Source organism: Ovis aries, chromosome 6 (genome assembly GCF_016772045.2).
Source record: "Ovis aries strain OAR_USU_Benz2616 breed Rambouillet chromosome 6, ARS-UI_Ramb_v3.0, whole genome shotgun sequence".
NCBI classification, from domain to species: domain Eukaryota; kingdom Metazoa; phylum Chordata; class Mammalia; order Artiodactyla; family Bovidae; genus Ovis; species Ovis aries.
The window spans coordinates 103,300,915-103,320,511 of NC_056059.1; the positions used below are offsets into that span (position 1 = coordinate 103,300,915).

The 19,597-nt window shown below is 50.9% G+C and overlaps 1 protein-coding gene across 1 annotated transcript in view; it reads right to left on the minus strand.

The window, feature by feature from the left end:
- The window catches only part of LOC101112483 (epididymis-specific alpha-mannosidase), a 38,379-nt gene that overhangs the window by 16,595 nt on the left and 2,187 nt on the right, over positions 1-19,597 (minus strand). Inside the window, 9 exon segments of the mRNA XM_042251090.1 lie at positions 2,508-2,590; positions 2,592-2,698; positions 4,829-4,918; positions 6,845-6,908; positions 7,788-7,876; positions 9,542-9,714; positions 13,925-14,030; positions 16,434-16,577; positions 18,721-18,943. Coding sequence (XP_042107024.1) covers positions 2,508-2,590; positions 2,592-2,698; positions 4,829-4,918; positions 6,845-6,908; positions 7,788-7,876; positions 9,542-9,714; positions 13,925-14,030; positions 16,434-16,577; positions 18,721-18,943 — 1,079 coding nt within the window.

The following is a 19,597-nucleotide window of genomic DNA, read 5'->3' on the forward strand; positions in this document are numbered from 1 at the left end:
ACCCTGGGAAAGTCTGTGAGCAAAGGTCTTGGAGGACATCAGGGGAGGAGGGAGTGGGATGAAGGCCAAGAGGACAAGACCCAGAGGGGAGGGGCCTGGAGTGCTGGCAGTCCCCCTGTGTGTGTCACTTCTAGGGTGAATAGGAGCCTGGACAGGCCTGCGTATCAGGGGGGTCCCTCTGGCTGCCTGCAGGGAGGGCCAGGAGAGGTGGTGGCAGCTGAGAGAGCCCAGTAGACACTGTCCTGACTCCGCCTGAGAGGACAAGTTGGGGGTGGGAGGACGGAGGCTGAGCTCCTTGGGGACAAGCTGTCTCAGCAGGTGGCTCAGTGTTCCCTACTATTTCTGCTTCCTGCCTCCTCCCCAGGCTGGGGGTGGTTTGGTGGTTTAGTTGCTAAGTCATGCCTGACTCTTGCAACCCCATGGAGCCTACCAGGCTCCTCTGTACCCATGGAATTCTCCAGGCAAGAATACTGGAGTGGGTTGCCATTTCCTTCTCCAGGAGATCTTCCTGACCCAGGAATCGAACCCAGGTCTCCTGTACTGCAGGCTCATTCTTTACTGTCTGAGCCACCAGGGAAGCCCAGGAATACTGGAGTGGGTAGCCTATCCCTTCTCCAGGGGATCTGCCCAACCCAGGAATTGAACCAGGGTCTCCTGCATCGCAGGTGTGTGTGTGTGTGTGTGTGTGTGTGTGTGTTCAAGTCACACATTGCTGTGTGTAAATTCTTTACCAGCTGAGCTACCAGGGAAGCCACATCAGAAGCCAGTCCTCCCCTAATCTGAGGTTCCCGGGAAGTGTCCTGAGAACTAAACAGCTTCCCCTTCTCGCCACTCAGATGAGAGGCCAAGGCTCAAGAGGCACGACCAACCCAGGTCTGGGGGAGTCAGGGCAGCGGCCAGCCCGGAACTAACCCTGCCAGTGGGGGCCCATCCTGGTATCTCTTTGCAAGGGAAGGAAATGAGAAGAGAAGTATTTATGGTTGAACTGCCATGTGGGTGTCCCTCCAGTCCTCCTGGAACCCACTTCACTGATAACGAAGTGGGGGCTTAGAGAGGTGATGTCACTTACTGGAAGCAACTCAGCTTGCGAGGCGAGGAGCTGTGATCTAAACCCAGGTGAGCATCCGAGTCACCGTGTGGGGCCAGCCCTCCTGAGGCACTGTGACTGCCGAATGATGAGGGCAGGCAGGGGACAGGCCCGGGACAGACCTAGCTCCAGGGACCCTGGCCCCATGGTGAATGTTCAGCTCGAGGATGCCCCTGTGAGCTTACCTAACCTGTCCCGTGTGGATAGCCTCACATCTCCTCTCTCCCTTCCGCAAGGGCCTCTCCACCTGAGTGACCCAGCATGGACCCTCGGCTGGGCAAAACTGGCTGGAGGCAGGGCCTGATTTCGTGTCCCTGGGATGTCCTGGCTAAAGCTGACCTGGGTCCTTTCCTCTCTCACTCCCCAGACCTCGGCTTCTCCTTCTGGGAAAATGGGGAGCAAGGCAACAGGATTCTTCAAGGGCTCTCATATTTTATGTATGAAGGTATTAGATGGTTCAACAATTTGGACAGCCCCATTCCCCACTGATGCCGTGAGCAGGGCCTGAGCTGGGGTGTGGAGGGTATTTCTGCCTCCCCAGCTCAGTGTGACGCTGTGTGTGGATAATTCCTGCCTGGCTTACAGACAGAGGAGCTGGGTCAGCAGCGGGGATGGGTCAGCAAGCGGTGTGAGTGTGGCTTGTCCTGGGAGGGGTGTTAATGGGCTTCCCAGGGGCCACCTAAGGCCCTGAACTGGCTTCCTCAGCAGACAGTGCCTGGATCACGTCTAGGTTTTGACCCAGCAACACAAGACAGAGTTGACACCAGAAGCTACATCTGCTGGGCACTTCTTCTGGACCACTTACTAGGCTAAAACCTCTTATTGTTCCACTTTGTTTTGACACGTGATGGACTAAGCAAGATTAATGTCCCCCCTGTCTTACTGACACGGGACAGTGCCATGTCATGCATGTACCCAGGCAGAAGGCTCACCCCACAACCTTGAAATGACTTAGACCGTGCTGTCTGCAGCCAGAACAGTCCTGGCCTCTGGGACACAGGCTGGAGGGAGACAAGGTCCCCCCAAAATGAGTAGGTGGTAATAGAAGAAAATTGGGGCTCTGGGGCAAGGAGGGGCCAAGTGATCTAGCCTTAAAGTCAGGAAAGGCTTCCTGGAGGAGGTGACGCTGCAAGACAATTAGGATTTGCAGGAAGAGAAGGTGCCAATAGGGCACTCCTTCAGGCATCCCTGTAGTTAAAGGCATAGAGGCAGGAACCCGCTGTGTGTGGACAATGGTGAGAGGCTCAATGTGGTGGAAAGCAGGCTGTGTGTCTCTATGAGTCAGGTAGGTGGGGCAGGGACCATCTCTGCCCCAGTGCCTCTAGTAGGTTCCCAGCACTGTGCTGAACAGACACTGAGTTGGGGGAGTCTTATACCTACCAGGCACCAAATCACCACCTCAGTCCCCAGAGTCACATACCTGAGGTATAGGGCAGGAAGTCGCACTGGTTTCAGACAGGCCCTGACATATGTTTAGAGTGTATGGCTTGGAAGTAGTTGCTCATACTCCAAGAAGATACCAGTCTTGGGTGTGAGGCTGTTGATGTAGTTCATCAGACGGTCCATGTTGGCAAATTGCACTGAGGCATTGAAGAACTGCCTGTTGCATCGCTGTGGGCCAGAAGCAACATCCTGCACTCCTGGAAGCAGAGCCCAGACTAAACAGAGTGAGTTCCTCTTCAACTCTCTCCCATTCTCCTTGGTGGGCCACAAGTTCCCAAACCAGTTCCCAGGCCCTGTGCTCTAGATGCTTCTCTCTGCCCCTCTCTCTTTCTCTCTCCTTTTTTTTTTTCAGATTTTATTTTATTTTTTTACTTTACAGTATTGTATTGGTTTTGCCATACATCAACATGAATCCGCCACGGGTGTACACGTGTTCCCAATCCTGAACCCCCCTCCCACCTCCCTCCCAGGTTCACTGTTGCATTATTTAAAACAATATATGGAGTCAGCCTATGTGTGCATCAGTGGATGAACAGATAAAGAAAATGTTATATAAATATTTATAAATGTGTGTGTATATATATATAAATATATATATAGTTATTCACCAATAACATCATCAATAAAAAACAGGAAATCTTGCCATTTGCAGCAACATGGATGGGACTTTGAAATCATTATGCTAAGTGAAGTAAGTCAGACAGGGAAACATGAATGCCATATGATCTCACACGTGAATTTTTTTAATGGAGGTAATATAAAAAATAAGCTTATGCCTGGAGAGAACAGATTGGTGATTGCTTAAATGACTGATGGAAGTCAAAAGGTACAAATTTCCTTCGCCAAAACACATAAGTCTTGGGGATGCAGAGAACATCATGGTAACTATGGCTAATGATACTCTATCATGTATTTGAAAGTTGCTAAAAGAGTAGATCTTAAAAGCTCACATCGCAAGAAAAAATTTTGTAACTCTCTGTGGTGACAGATATTAACTAGATCTATTGTGGTGATCATTTTGCAATATATTCATATATGGGGTCAATATGTTGTATTCATGTGACTAATATAATGTCATATGCAATAAAGAAGGAGAGAGCTACAGTTCTAAAAAAAAGTACCCCTCCAATAGTCACAGTATTCTATGTTTTCCTTGTTGAAATTTGGCTTTGGGAAAAGTACATAAAATAGAATTATAGTGAGAATATATGTAAGAGGCAGGGCTCACAGGAGTGAAAGTCTTCCTTTGACTGAGATGAAATCATGTAATGGATAAAGTTGTTCAGAGGCATTTCATGCGTATCTCAAATGTTGGACTCAATTGAATGTCCAGCCACCTCTGAATGCATCTTTATTAAAATCTGCAATTCCTGGCTCACAGAAATCTTGCAGAGGAGATTATCTGGCTCTCGTGGGTGTGTGCGTGCTCATTCGACTCTTTTGCCGCCCCTTGGACTGCAGCCCACCAGGATCCTCTGTTCATGGGAGTTTTCAGGCAAAAATACAGGAGTGGATTGCCATTTCCTCCTCCAGGGGATCTTCCTGGCCCAGGGATCGAACTCACATCTCCCAAGCCTCATGGCGTTGGGAGGCACATTCTTTACCACTGAACCACCTGGGAAGACTCTAGTGGGCACAACAAGGTCAGGACAAAGAAAGTTCTCTTTAGGTTTTGACAGGTGAGTCCAGGCAAAATTAGTCCTGTGAGTGGCCAGAGTGATGAAACCTTCAGAATTTATTGCTCTCAGTCTGGCCAAAGAGATATTTCATAAAATCTATTCTCATCTTCTCTCTCTCATGAATTCTGTGATGAGCTCACCACAAAAACTCATGAGAGTGTATAGCACAACAAACAGCTTAACTTCCCCTTCCTTCCCCGTCTTTGATCAGAGGGGAAAGAAGGTCATGATTGGATCTCACAGGGGCTTCCGAGTGTGTTCAGAACCATCTCCAGAAAGAAATGCCAGAGCAATAATATGTTGATGAAGCAAGCCTAGATTTATATATCCTCTAGCACCCCACTTTGACAGTCATCATAACGAGTAAGAAGTAGGAGGTTACAGGTAGATTTTTATAAACTTTTGTGACCCGGACCCAATTTACTTTAGGCAGGCGTTTCTATTTTCCTTTGACAAACATCACATTCTGAACTCCCAAGGCAGTAAAACTGCCTGGATGAAGACCAGCTTGGTTAGAGCTGCAAACAGGTCGAGGGTATTAGCAGGTACAGAGGCCAGACCCATCATGGCAATCTCTGGGTGTGATTGAGGAATCAGGGCCAGGGATGTCCCCCCTTACCCATGGCCAGAGAACATGTCCTATCTGGAACCAGATGAATCGTTCCCGCGCATTGTTCAACAGTTTCTTGGTATACATTTGAATGTTGTCCTTACAGGCATGTCACTGGGGGTAAACATCTCATCTGTGCATTGATCTTGGAAGAAAAACCCTTCACTGAGAGACAGGGAGGAGTGTTAGGGGGCTGCACCCTGAAAAGGAAGGCAACCTGGGGTCCAGGTGGACCAGAAGAACTCCATGAGGCCAGAGTGCATGTGGGCCAGCAGACCCCTCTGCTGGCCTCCATCATCCATCAGTCAGACAGGCAGGTCAGTGGTGGGCAGATGAGAGCTTTGTGGACAGAGGGGCCATATTTCAGCCCTGTGGGGCACCTCAAGCACATCTCCTTACAGGTCCTGTGTTCCTTCTGCCACCAAGTGAAGCCCACAACCTCTGGGCCCCACTTCTACCATACGGATTAAGTGAGGATTGTCTTGATTCCTCCTTCCTTATGTCAGCTCCACGCTCATCAGATCCACCCCCAAGGATGCAAAGAGGGCTGGGGTCAAGGGTAAGCAAGGAATGCAGGCACCGTGGGCACCAGACTTCGGGGGTATAAAAATCTTGATACCTAAATTATGGTATTTTAAAGAAAGGCAATGCCAAAGAACGCTCAAACTACCGCACAATTGCACTAATCTCACATGTTAGTAAAGTAATGCTCAAAATTCTCCAAGCCAGGCTTCAGCAATACGTGAACCGTGAACTCCCTGATGTTCAAGCTGGTTTTAGAAAAGGCAGAGGAACCAGAGATCAAATTGCCAACATCTGCTGGATCATGGAAAGAGCAAGAGAGTTCCAGAAAAACATCTATTTCTGCTTTATTGACTATGCCAAAGCCTTTGACTGTGTGGATCACAATAAACTGTGGAAAATTCTGAAAGAGATGGGAATACAGACCACCTGACCTGCCTCTTGAGAAATCTGTATGCAGGTCAGGAAGCAACAGTTAGAACTGGACATGGAACAACAGACTGGTTTCAAATAGGAAAAGGAGTACGTCAAGGCTGTATATTGTCACCCTGCTTATTTAACTTCTATGCAGAGTACATCGTGAGAAACGCTGGACTGGAAGAAGCACAAGCTGGAATCAAGATTGCCAGAGAAATATCAATAACCTCAGATATGCAGATGATACCACCCTTATGGCAGAAAGTGAAGAGGAACTAAAAAGCTTCTTGATAAAAGTAAAAAAGGAGAGTAAAAGTTGGCTTAAAGCTCAACATTCAGAAAATGAAGATCATGCCATCCAGTCCCATCAGTTCATGGGAAATAGATGGGGAAACAGTGGAAACAGCATTAGACTTTATTTTTCGGCTCAAAAATCACTGCAGATGGTGATTGCAGCCATGAAATTTAAAGACGCTTACCTCTTGGAAGGAAAGTTATGACCAACCTCAATAACATATTCAAAAGCAGAGACATTACTTTGCCCACAAAGCTCTGTCTAGTCAAGACTATGGTTTTTCCTGTGGTCATGTATGGATGTGAGAGTTGGACTGTGAAGAAAGCTGAGCGCTGAAGAATTGATGCTTTTGAACTGTGGTATTGGAGAAGACTCTTGAGAGTCCCTTGGACTACAAGGAGATCCAACCAGTCCATTCTAAAGGAGATCAGTCCTCGGTGTTCTTTGGAAGGAATGATGCTAAAGCTGAAACTCCAGTACTCTGGCCACCTCATGTGAAGAGTTGACTCATTAGAAAAGACTGTGATGCTGGGAGGGATTTGGGGCAGGAGGAGAAGGGGCCGACAGAGGATGAGATGGCTGGATGGCATCACCGACTTGAAGGACATGAGTTTGAGTGAACTCCAGGAGTTGGTGATGGACAGGGAGGCCTGGCGTGCTGCGATTCATGGCGTCACAAAAAGTTGGACATGACTGAGCGACTGAACTGAACTGAACAATATTTTTAAAGTAAAAATGAATCTGAAACCTTCTCGATGAGCAGAATCTCAAAATTCTGTATAAAGACAGGCCAACATGCTGGCATCCACAGGCACTAATATGGTTTGGGAGGCACCAAAAGTGACCTTCTGGGGTCTGGATAGCCCACAGCAAGGGGGCCACTTGCCTCTTTGCCACTCATGCCAGGCAGCATAGAGGTGACATCTCAACCAGGCTCCAGGAATGAGCACTCTGAATCTCTGCGAATCTCAGTTTGCTGATCACTGCTGCTGCTGCTGCTGCTGCTAAGTCACTTCAGTCATGTCCAACTCTGTGCGACCCCATAGATGGCAGCCCACCAGGCTCCCCTGTCCCTGGGATTCTCCAGGCAAGAACACTGGAGTGGGTTGCCATTTCCTTCTCCAATGCATGAAAGTGAAAAGTGAAAGTGAAGTCTCTTAGTCGTGTCTGACTCTTAGTGACCCCATGGACTGCAGCCCACCAGGCTCCTCCATCCATGGGATTTTCCAGGCAAGAGTAGTGGAGTGGGGTTAAGGTATACTAAAGATTGTGATGATAATTAAAAGACAATAGTTGACGGAAAACACCAAGAAACAATGTTAGGCACAGAATGGAGGCTGACATCACTGGTAGTGAGCCCCTACCCACCCTCTTCTCCTCCCAGCTGCCCCTTCATCCTGCAGACAATCTCCCCTCTTCAAAGAGGGGTTCACTCCCCTGCCTGTGGCCTCACAGGTTCAAAGGGACAGAAGGGGACTGAACCCAGGTCTTCCAACCAGACAGCCCACAGGAGGGCTGTTCCCATGACTTGGATCCTTGGAGCCGCCTCCTGAGCCCAATGTTGCTGCCCTCCCGGCTGTTACTGCAGGACCTTGGCTGGGTGTCTAGACCTCAGTTATTCTTTCTGTAAGATGGGTGCTTGGTGAGTCCCCTCAGGGGTGGCCGTGAGGGTCGGGGCTGACGTGCTTCAGGGAGAGGGCTGGGAACAGGGTCTGGCCCAAGGCAAGAGCTCACGAGCAGTAGCCGTTCTCATCCAGGACGTGCGTGAAGATTTCCTGCTGCGCCAACAGGGACCTGGATCCTCTCCTCACGAACTGCATCTCCTGAAAACCCAGAGGGAACAGTGAGGGCTCAGGAGCAACAGGGCTGCCGGGCTCCCCTCCCCAGAGCCCGCCTGAGTCTCATGGCTGCCTGCACCCCGCTCCCCTCTCAGTGGCTCATGGCCAACGTCTCCCTCTGCTGCCTCCTCCTCAAGATTCCTCCTGACCTCCCAAAGCCATGGGGGGTGGAGGAATTTCCCCTTCAGAAGGCATCTGCCTGCATGTTCATCCCACCCCTCCTCAGGGCAGGACATGCTGTCAGAACCTGCCAGTCATTTTCTCACTAACTCTGCTTGAATGCCCCCAGACACGGGGGGCTCATCACCTCTCACTGAGGGTGCAGTTCATTTTTCAAGTTCAGATGCCTAGAAAGAGCTCAGAGCTACAAAGCAAGGATAAAATCCTATTTCTGTGAGTACTCCCTCCGATTCATACACAGTTCACCAACTCCTATGTGATTTGGTCTCTGAACATGAATCTCTGGGAATCACACCCAGCGCACAGACTTACCTGCAGGAGAATCAAGCTGCTATGGGAAGCATGCGCAGTGCTAACTGCGGCACTCAGTGGGGTCATTGTAAAGTTTATTTCTCTCGCCCACCGAGAGCCCAAATCCTCTTTGATAACTCCTGCTGGCCATGCTACCACTGTTCTCCAAAACTTTATTACCTGAGTCATCCTGCACAGAATCCTTGCATTTTGGCCTAATTTTCCCATATATGAAATGGAGTAAATTATACGACTCCTATCTGTAACTGTGTGAATAATGTCCTAGAAAATATATATTGAAATCTTAACCCCAGTGCCTCAAACGTTGGTTCTCTATGTAACAAGGGTAGCTCCTGATCCCACATGACTAGAGTCCTCATAAAAGGAGGAGTTGGACCCAAACATGAGCAAAGGAGGATGATGGGCAAACATAGGGAGAAGTCAGCAGTCTGTAGGCTAGGGATGCCTGAGGCCCCCAGAAGTAGAGAGAGGCCCAGAGCTGACCCATCTGAACACTCTCAGAAGACGCAATGCCCTGTCCAGGATTGACCTCAGCCTTCTGACCTCCAGGCCTGTTAACAACACATTTCTGTTGCTGGAATTTCCCAGTTTCTGACAGTTTCTTCAGACAGCCCCAGGAAATAGAGAAACTACATCATAGGCTGCTGTGAGGATTAAAGGAAACCCAGAGGGCAGTGGCTCCCATCAGGCCTGGACTTCGTAGATGGCAAAGGCAGTGTCTGTGTGGTTGTTGAGTGTTACATTCACTCATGCTCGCTGCCCACCCATCAGATGAGTTATTATGTCCCGGGTACCCTGAACCCCCCACCTCCTCCTCTTTGCATCTAGCACGGTTTACTGAGTGCAGGTCTGTGCCAGTCCCTTTGGAGACTCAAAGAAGAAGGCAGCGCCAGCCCAGCTGAAGGGGGAAGGGGACTCAGAACCACAGGCATTTGAGCTGGGCCTGCAGCTCAGCCAGGAGCTAGACCTGCGGGGGCAGAGAACCACTCATGCCGGAGGGCACAGCAGGGCAAAGATGGGGCTCGGACATCCCGGGGCCTGTGTAGCTGCCAGTATCCCAAATGCTCGGGAGAATAGCAGGGGCTCTGAGATGCAGGAAGGAATAGAGGGGGAGAAGCAGAGGCGGGTTGGCAGCAGCGGATGCAGCTCACTGCTCACCTGGTCCTTCTGCATGGCCTCTTTCAGGTCATAGTCTATCCGGGAGATGATGTGGCCACTGAAGCCCGCCAGGGCAAACAGGGTGGGGGTTGTGGCAGAGGTGCCAAGTGAGTCCACCTGCCAGGAGAACTGTGGCCGGATCCCAAATGTTTTGTAGAGAAATCCGTGTCCTTCTGCAAAAAGATCAGCCTCCTCAGTGACTGAAGGGTGGCCCCTCAGCCCCTAACTCCCTCAAGGCCCCCTGCCCTTCTCTGGGACTGGAGTGCCATCTACCAGGCCAAGCACGGTCTTGCTGCTCTAGACACTAATACAGAGGGCTCCATCTCAGAATCATCCAACCACTCACTTACTCAATTCTGATTTACAAGCTGCTATATTGAGCCACATCAGCATTACTGATTTGATGGACTTGGGTTTGAGCAAGCTCCAGGAGTTGGTGATGGACAGGGAGGCCTGGCATGCTGCAGTCCACGGGATTGTGAAGAGTTGGACACGACTAAGCAACTGAACTGAACTGAACTGAACTGAACTGATATTGAGCCAGGCTGTTCTGAGGCCATCAGAGAGAAGAGATGGAAAAGCACTTGGTCCAGCCTCCAGGGAGAGGGGCTAAGAAGCCGCTCACTGACCGGGCTGGGCTCAGGTCAGATCCATGACTCTCACCTGGTGGCAGTGTGACGCGGGTAAGTTTTAGTAGCATTTGAGCCTGGACGTTTATACCTACTAGTGGAGTCTTATAAGACTCCCCGTATCCAGGACTGCCTCAAGGACTGAAGGGACCAAGTGTACGTCTTGTACTTAGAACATGAAGTTTATTGGGAGAGGAAAATCAATGTCCATCCTCCGGGGAGCTTGGCTGGTCTTGGAAATGGAGCCCCATGAAATCCCCTGGGGAGGAACCAGTGTCCGGAGGTCCATGTCCTTTCCTACCCCAGGGTGATGGGGACACACGTGTGCTGGGATTCTGGTTGCCATGGTCTAGGCCAGGCCTGTAGGGTCATCTCTGGGGCATCCAGGACAGTGGGCATGGTGGGCTGAGACCAGAGGTGAGGGCTGTCCCTGCCGTGGTCACCCCCAAGGAGGGGAAGGGGTCCGCACCTATCCCCTCCTTCCAAGCTCAGCAGCACTTGTCTGACCAGATTCTGGACTGAGCTCTGGGGACCCAGAGAAGGATCAGACACCAGTCACTGCCACAGACAACCTGTAGCTTCCAGGTGGAGAGTGGAGATGATAAGGTCCTGTGGGTTTAACGGAGGTTCCTGGACCGTGAGACCCCTCAGCTGAGTCTGAGATGAGCTGTTCGGGTGGAGACAACAGGAAAGCTTGTGATTGAAAGCACAGGAGGCCCTGTTGTAGGAGCAGCTTAAGAGCAGCAGGGGGCAGAAGGATGAGGTGGAGGCCAGGAGGTGAGGTCTGTGACTGCACTTTGCAGACTATGAGTTTATTTAACAAAACTTAAACATTCCCATCACATTCCTCTTTACACCTAGAAATAAGTCAGTAGAAACTCAGAAGGAAGGAACCACAGATTAAAAGGGTGAAAGGAGAGACACTGTAAAGAAAATTCTCAGAAAAAAATCCAGTGCCATCTTGATGTTCGACACTTGGTATAACTGGGATCACTCTTAGGGGGGTGAAAATGGGCTAGAGCTGTAGTCAATTCTGGCTCATCCACTGCCTCTTTGATCTTCCCTTGGCCTCAGCCTATGTGTCTGTTCCACAAAATGAAACTTAGAACAATGGTGCTCCCTTAGCACCCTGCCTTTCAGTTCAGTCGCATCCAACTCTTTGCAACTCCATGAACCACAGCACACCAGGCCTCCCTGTCCATCACCAACTCCCAGAGTTTACCCAAACTTATGTCCATTGAGTCAGTGATACCATCTAACCATCTCATCCTCTGTTGTCCCCTTCTCCTCCTGCCTTCAATCCTTCCCAACATCAGGGTCTTTTCAAATGAGTCAGCTCTTTGCATCAGGTGGCCAAAATATTGGAGTTTCAGCTTCAACATCAGTCCTTCCAATGAACACCCGGGACTGGTTTCCTTTAGCATGGACTGGTTGGATCTCCTTGCAGACCAAGGGACTCTCAAGAGTCTTCTCCAACACCACAGTTGAAAAGTATCAAATTCTTCTGCACTCAGCTTTCTTTATAGTCCGGCTCTCACATCCATACATGACTACTGGAAAAACCATAGCCTTGACTAGATGGACCTTTGTTGACAAAGTAATGTCACCCTGCCTTTAGGGATGGGTGAAGCTATTTCTTGTGAAGAAACATGTGTTACATAGCTAGGAATGGGTGTTCGGTGCAAACTGTGCAAGGGGATGGAGAATAGTGGTGATAGAGGGGATGGAGGTGATGATGGCGGTGGAGGTGATGGTGGGTGAGGCAGTGGTTGCGGTAGTAATGGCCATGGCAGAGATAATGATGATGGAGGTGGTGCTGGGGGTGAGGATGGTAGAGGTGGTGATGGAGTTTTTGAACTGCTCATGATGGTGTTAGCATCAGTGGTGGTGGTTTAGGTGGTGGTGGTAGAGCTGACACTGGAGATGTTGTTTTTGCTGTTTGTGGCACTGGTGGTCATGGCGTCAGAGGCCGTTGGGATGGGGAGGTGATGTGCTGGTGGAGGTGGCCCTTCTGTTTGTAGTGGCAGTCGTGATAATGCTAGTGGAGCTGGTGATGATGGTGGTAGAGGTTTTGTCGGTGGTGAAGATGATGCAGAAACTGGTGGTGCTAGAGGTCTTCATGAGCGGTGTGGTTTAGGTAGTTGTACAGGCAGTGTCTGATGAGACGGTGGTGGCGGCAATGAAGTAGTGGTGGTGTGTGAGGTGGCTGAGGTGTCTGAGCTGATGGTGGATGTGATGCCAGTGGTGCTGCTGGTGGTCCTCAAGGTGGTGTGGGCCCTGATGACAGTGGCAGAGCTGCTGCTGCTGCTGATGGAGATGTGGTGGTTGATGGTGGACATAATGATTGCGGTGGCGGTGTTAGCAATGGTGGTGGTGGTGGTGATGGTGTAGATGTAATGATCGAGGTGGTGGTGTTAGCAATGGTGGTGGTGGTGGTGGTGGTGCAGATGTGATGATCGAGGTGGTGGTGGTGTTAGTAATGGTGGTGGTGGTGGTGATGGTGTATATGTAACGACTGAGGTGGTGGTGTTAGTGATTATGGTGGTGGTGGTGGTGGTGTAGATGTAATGATCGAGGTGGTCGTGGTGTTAGTGATTATGGTGGTGGTGGTGTAAATGTAATGATCGAGGTGGTGGTGGTGTTAGTAATTATGGTGGTGGTGGTGGTGGTGTAGATGTAATGATTGAGGTGGTGGTGTTAGTGATTATGGTGGTGGTGGTGTAGATGTAATGATCGAGGTGGTCATGGTATTAGTAATTATGGTGGTGGTGGTGGTGTAGATGTAATGATTAAGGTGGTGGTGTTAGTGATTGTGGTGGTGGTGACAATGTCAATTTAATGATCGAGATGGTTGTGTTAGTAATTGTGGTGGTGATGGTGATGGTGTAGATGTAATGATCAAGATAGTGGTGCTGTTAGTAATTGTGGTGGTGGTGGTGATGGTGTAGATGTAATGATCAAGATAGTGATACTGTTAGTAATTGTGGTGGTGGTGGTGATGGTGTAGATGTAATGATCAAGATAGCGGTGCTGTTAGTAATTGTGGTGGTGGTGGTGATGGTGTAGATGTAATGATCAAGATAGTGATACTGTTAGTAATTGTGGTGGTGGTGGTGATGGTGTAGATGTAATGATCAAGATAGTGGTGCTGTTAGTAATTGTGGTGGTGGTGGTGATGGTGTAGATGTAATGATCAAGATAGTGGTGGTGGTAGTAATTATGGTGGTGGTGATGGTAGAGTATGTGCTGTTATTGGAGGTGGTGGGGGTGTTGGAGGTGATGCAGATGGTGACGATGATGGTAATGGTGTGAATAATGGTGGAGTATGTGGTGGGTGGAGTGATAACAGAGATGGGATCTAACCTTTACTGACCATTCACTGGAGATCCACACACTACATTCAATGTGCTCTGTTTGAATTATCCCAATTTAATCTCAATAACAATGCTTTGAGGTACCTCATTATCAAACCTTTTTATAGAGGAGGAAGTTGAGACTTAATGGGGTTACATCACTTGCCCCCTGTTCAGAGGGTTGAGAGCCAGGATATAGCTAGCCCATCTGGTCTAAAATTCACACTCAACCCCTGCACTCAAGGGCACAGGGAAGGGTGTGGCATCAGCCAGTCACAGTTTTTGTGGATCACAGTCTCCTGGTGAGAGGTGAACATGGAGGCTAGACCAGGGCTCAGATACCCAGTCCCAGCCTAACAGGAGACTCAAGGGACCCTGGGTCTGGGAAGGGGTAATCAAACCTGTGAGCTGGAAGGTCTGGTCATTGACATGGGTCACGACCTCATCACGCATGACCTGGCCTCCAAGGACAAACTCCAGGAGTCTTTGGGCCACAATCTCATGGACCTTGGCATTGGAGGCAGAAAGAAATAGCCAGGTTACAGCTCCCAAGCTGATCCTGGTTGTGTTTGTTGGGGACATGCCTACAGAGTCTCATGGTCCTTCCTTCTAACTCCTTACCTGACTTATTCTGCAAAAGCAGGACCCTGTCTGTCCTGGTCAGCACTGTGTCCAGTACCTAGACCAGCACCTGGCCCATGACTGCAGCTTCATCAAACACATATACAATATATAAGTCTATATTTTGAAATTTTGCTTTTGGAATAATTTCAAACTTAAAGAACACTTACTAGAATTGTATCAAGAGCTCTCATAAGTACTTCCCCCAGATTATCTCATCATTATTTTTGCCTGTTTCCTTGAGTACTCTCCCGTATCCTTACACACATACTTTGTTTCTTCAAAACCATTTGAAAGCACAAGTTAGCCTTTAGAATACTTCAGTATAAGTTTGGCAAGAACAAGATTACTGTAACTTTTGTATACTTATCAAAATCAAGAAATTTAATGTTAAAAACGCTACTATGGAATTAAGGAACTTTAGTCACAAACTCTGCCACTTTCTCCACTAATGTCCTTCCTCTGGTGCAAGATTCAATCTAGGATCGTGAATTGGTTTTAATGTCATTTCTTTTTATTATCCTTTAATTCACGACACTTCACGAGCCTTTCTTTTTCCTCCATGTGACTGATAATTTCAAAGATTTCAGGGTAGTTATTTTGTAGACTGTCCTTCAAATTGGGTTTGTCACATGATTGGATGACAAATTTTAATATATATGAAAGAAGGGGAGGATGGAAGATGGGAGATGAAGCTGAGAGGAGATGACCGCTGGGGATGTCCCTGGACATATAAGGGCAAAGGCTACGGCAGTAAGGTGCCGTGCACTGGACAGACTGTAGTTTGATTTGATTTCTGAAGGTACAGTATTTGAAGCTCATTCACTGAAAATATACTGAATGACACCTACACGTACTGTTTCAAAAAAACATCGACTACATTCTGGGCATCGTCCAGGTGCTGAGGATTCAGCCAAAATAAAGCAGAGAAGAACTCTCTCTTTATGGGCTGTGCCTTTGAGTTACCTTAGCCTGGCAAATCCCATTGACGGAGGAGCCTGGTAGGCTGCAGTCCATGGGGTCACTAGGAGTTGGACATGACTAAGCGACTTCACTTTCACTTTTCACTTTCATGCATTGGAGGAGGAAATGGCAACCCACTCCAGTGTTCTTGCCTGGAGAATCCCAGGGACGGGGGAGCCTGGTGGGCTGCCGTCTCTGGAGTCGCACAGAGTCGGACATGACTGAAGTGACTTAGCAGCATCAGTAGCCAGGCCACACCTCTCTCTGGGGGAGGAAGCATATAGTTGTGTTTGGGGTCATCCGTGTAAAGAAATGGGGACTTTCTACTGAAGACCTTGGAGAGTTATGCTTCGAGTCAGGATATCTGACCCAGAATCCCACCTAGCTGGTGGGCAGCCAGTTACCTGCCCTCTCTGAACCTGAACCTTCTCTGTACAGTGAGGCTGTTGGAAGGAGTCAATGAAATAATGTATAGAAAGTCGTAGGCCAGCACCTGGAATGCCACAGAGCCCATCAAACGGGAGGCTGGTCCTCTAAGCTCTAAGGTTGCAGGTTCCCATCTCCTCTGGGGGGAACTTGTGGACACCCTGCTTCACCATCTGAGTTTTGCTACCCTGACCAGGTCGCTGGGCCTCTGAGTCTCACCACCAGGGACTGTTCTGAGGGAAAGGGAAGCCTGGAGGGGCCAAGCTCCAGAGAGGCATCCCAGGCGCTTCCATCATGTGGTTACTCCAAGTACAGCCTCTCTGAGGAGGGAGGTCACTCCCACTGTAGATGCGGCTGACAGAGGCCACTGGCCACCTGTGATCACCCAGGGAGGAGGGGAGCAGGCCCTGGTCCCAGGCTGCCCTCCGTGGAGCGGGGCCTCTCACTCCCCATGATGAATGAAGACAATCCGCAGCCAGCCGTGAAACCACAGGGACTAGGGCACGCCCCTGGCTGGGTCACCAGCTCCCGTCCCCACGGGGGCCACACAGATGGGTAAATGAAGGAAGAGAGTGTGGACACAGGGTCCCCCTGGAGTGCCCAGTGTCAGAGGTGACCCCATTCACGCCAGCTGAGCGCCAGTGGGGTTGCCGCAGCTGCAATGAGTAGCCAGAAAGGCAGGATTAAACACAAACCTATCTCCTGGGCATGGGGCTGACCACAACTCTCATCTAAACTCTGAGAGCAGCCCCAGAGAGTTTAGGGCCTCCTGGTTTACACAGCACAGCCCTGGCCACAGATAGCACTGCCCCAGGAGCTTCCTGAAGGGTCATCACTGGGACCCCCAGGCCACTCCTCTCTCAGCTCCCTGGCGAGGACCACCCTGGAGGGCAGCGTTACCTGGAGTTTCTGCTTGGCTGATGCGACGCCATCCCACCACAGCCGCAAGAACTCCTGGTCCAGGATGATGAACCTGTGCTGCTTATTACGGGTCAGCTCCTCCACCACCGAGGTGTGGACTTTGGTGACATAAGCCTGCATGCTCTCCTAGACCGGGGGGCGGGGAAGGGGGACATCATCACACCAGCTCCATCAGGAATCGCGGAGGCCAAGGAGTAAAATCCAGGGACCCACAGTGTTGGGGGGCCCCTGGCACTCACACCATCTGCCCCGGACCCTGCCCTCTGCTCTCACTGCTGTTCCAACAAGGGAGCCTCTGTGCCCACTCTGTGCCCACTCTGTGCCAGATGCACGATAAACGGTGCACAGGGGGAAGGTCACGGGCAGACACTCCTTGATGGGAAGGAAGGTGCTCTCCTGGGGAGATGCCTGTGAAACAGATCGTGGCACTGTATGTGACAGAGGGACACGCCGGCCAGGCCCAGGGTCAGGGCAGCCTCCCAGAGGGACACGCCGGCCAGGCCCAGGGTCAGGGGCAGCCTCCCAGAGGGATATGCCGGCCAGGCCCAGGGTCAGGGCAGCCTCCCAGAGGGACACGCCGGCCAGGCCCAGGGTCAGGGCAGCCTCCCAGAGGGACACACCAGCCAGGCCCAGGGTCAGGGGCAGCCTCCCAGAGGGACACACCAGCCAGGCCCAGGGTCAGGGACAGCCTCCCAGAAGGACATGCTGGGTGGCCCCGAGGCTGCCATGGGGGGACACGCCAGTCAAACCCAGGGGCCCCAGGGGAGAGGTCCAGGAACTCGGAAGGGCTTCCTTGGGCTGGAATGATGGGGGTGCGGGTGCTGGGAGATGGAGCTAAGAGGAGCTGACCCCCTGTGGATCTACCTGCCTCCCCCCAGGCAGGGAGCCCCCAGGATGGAGCCACAGCTGCTTCACATCCGGGTCATCCTGGCTCACCACGGAGCCCGGAGACGCTGGTAAAGGAATGCAAAGAGCACCGGGCAGGGAGTCAGCAGGCCTGGCGGCTATTTCTGGTGAACTTGAGCAGCACCAACCTTCTCTGGGCCTCAGTTTCCCCTTCTATAAACTGGGGGTGACAGGTCAGCAGCTGCACACCCAGGAGGGTGGCCCCCCACAGAGGCTACCCAGTGGGCCCAGGACCAGACTTAACACTCAGCCTCAAGGCTCTTGCTGCCCCTGTCTCTTTACAATGAGCTCCTCACTTGTTAACATCTCATGTAATGAATTATATCCATCATCACAGAGCAGGTTTGTATGTTTATTTATTTCCTTCTTTCTTCCAGAATAGAGCTCAAGGAGGCATGTCTAACAATTTAAAGTCACCTGCCCGGAAACCTAAAGAAATCAGAGTCTTTCCCCGCTCTCCTTCCTGGCATCATTCATTCATTCACCCTCTACTCATGGAGCCTCTACTCCATTCATCAGGCGGGTTGGGGATATGTTCATAGACACAGTGGATGAAGCCCCTACCCAGGAAGCTGATGTTCTAGTTTGGAAACCAGAGATTCACAAGCTGGTAAGTAACATAACGAAGGGAGTAGGCGGAACATATACAGGGGAGTAAGGGCTTTCCAGTGGCCCAGCAGTAAAGAATCTGTCTGCAATGCAGGAGATGCAGGGTCCCTGGGCCGGGAAGATCCCCTGGAGAAGGAAATGGCAATTCACCCCAGTATTCTTGCCTGGAGAATCCCATGGACAGAGGAGCCCAGCAGGCTACAGTCCACAGGATCACAAAGAGTCAGACCCAGGATCACAAAGGGTCAGACCCGACTGAAGTGACTGAGCACAGCACATACAGGAGAGTGGGCAGGGGTGCCAGGAAGGCCTCACTGTGAAAACCCTTTTCAGGAACAACCAGGAGAGAGAGGACTGAATCCCTCAGGCATCTGGATGAAAGACTTCGGGGCAGAGGAAACAGGTAGTGCAAAGGCCCTGAGGCCCCTGTTCCCTACAGAAGTGAACCTCAGGATGCAGAGCGGGTCCCCAGACCGGGCCTGTGACCATGCCCTTCCTCAGGCCCGTGCACACTTCATCTGATCTCTGCTGCCTGTAATTTTCCCCAGTACAGGCCGGGAAACTAAACCACAGAGATAGGAAGTGACCGGCCCAAGCTCTGCCTCACAGAATGTCCATAACCGAGGCAGAACCAGAGCCCAGGCTGACTCTCCCAGTGGTGCAGACCCAGGGCACAAACCCACACTGGATTCCAATGGGGGAAAAAAAGGAACTGCAGCTCCAAGAGATGAGCAGGGATCACTGAGGACACCCACCTGGAGGTGCGGAGCCAGCCTATGTCCACGTGGTGGTGGGGCACCACGAAGACCCTGATTTGTGATGGGACCAGGGCCTCCTGGGGCCTCAGCAGCACCTGTTGCATGAACACAGGCAGCCAGCTGGGTGACTCCATCCCACTGGCCTGCAGGCAGGAGTGGAGGACTTTACTCTGCTTACAGGGCCCGGCTTCCTTGGAGCTGATTGGGCTACCACCCCTCAGGGGAGGACGGAGGAAGAAAAAGAGGAGAGACGTCCACATAGATGCCGTCACCTGAGCAGTGCAGGCTGGAGACACTCGCTCACTGCCCTTCTGACGTCCACGCCCATCTGCAGTTTCCTGGCAAACTCTGTTCACTTTCAGGCCAAATACTGAATGCCACCTCCCCAGGGAAGCCTGCCAGACTTCACTCCTGCCAGGAATGCTACTCCTCACTCCAATGCCTGTGCCCCTCCTTTGTGCCTCTCCAAGCTTTTCCTGCTGGGCTTCCCTGCCCATCTCTACTTGCAGCCCTCTGACTGGCCGATTGACTCAGAAGCTGCCCTAAAAACTCAACACTCCATCCGGGGAGTGCCACCACCTGGAAGCCTGCCTTGATAAACTCTCTGTCACATGGAACCCCCAATCGGGGCCTTGCAATAAGGATTGCAGTTTATCTCCACCTGTATGGTATAGTGTTAGTCACTCAGTCATGTCCGACTCTTTGCGACCCTGTGGACTGTAGCCCGCCAGGCTCCTCTGTCCATGGGATTCTCTGGGCAAGAATACTGGAGTGGGTTGCCATTCCCTTCTCCGTAAGGAGTGTAATCTCCATTTTAAGGAGGAAAACAGGCTTTCACAAATAGTACCTGACTTGCCCGAGATCACATAG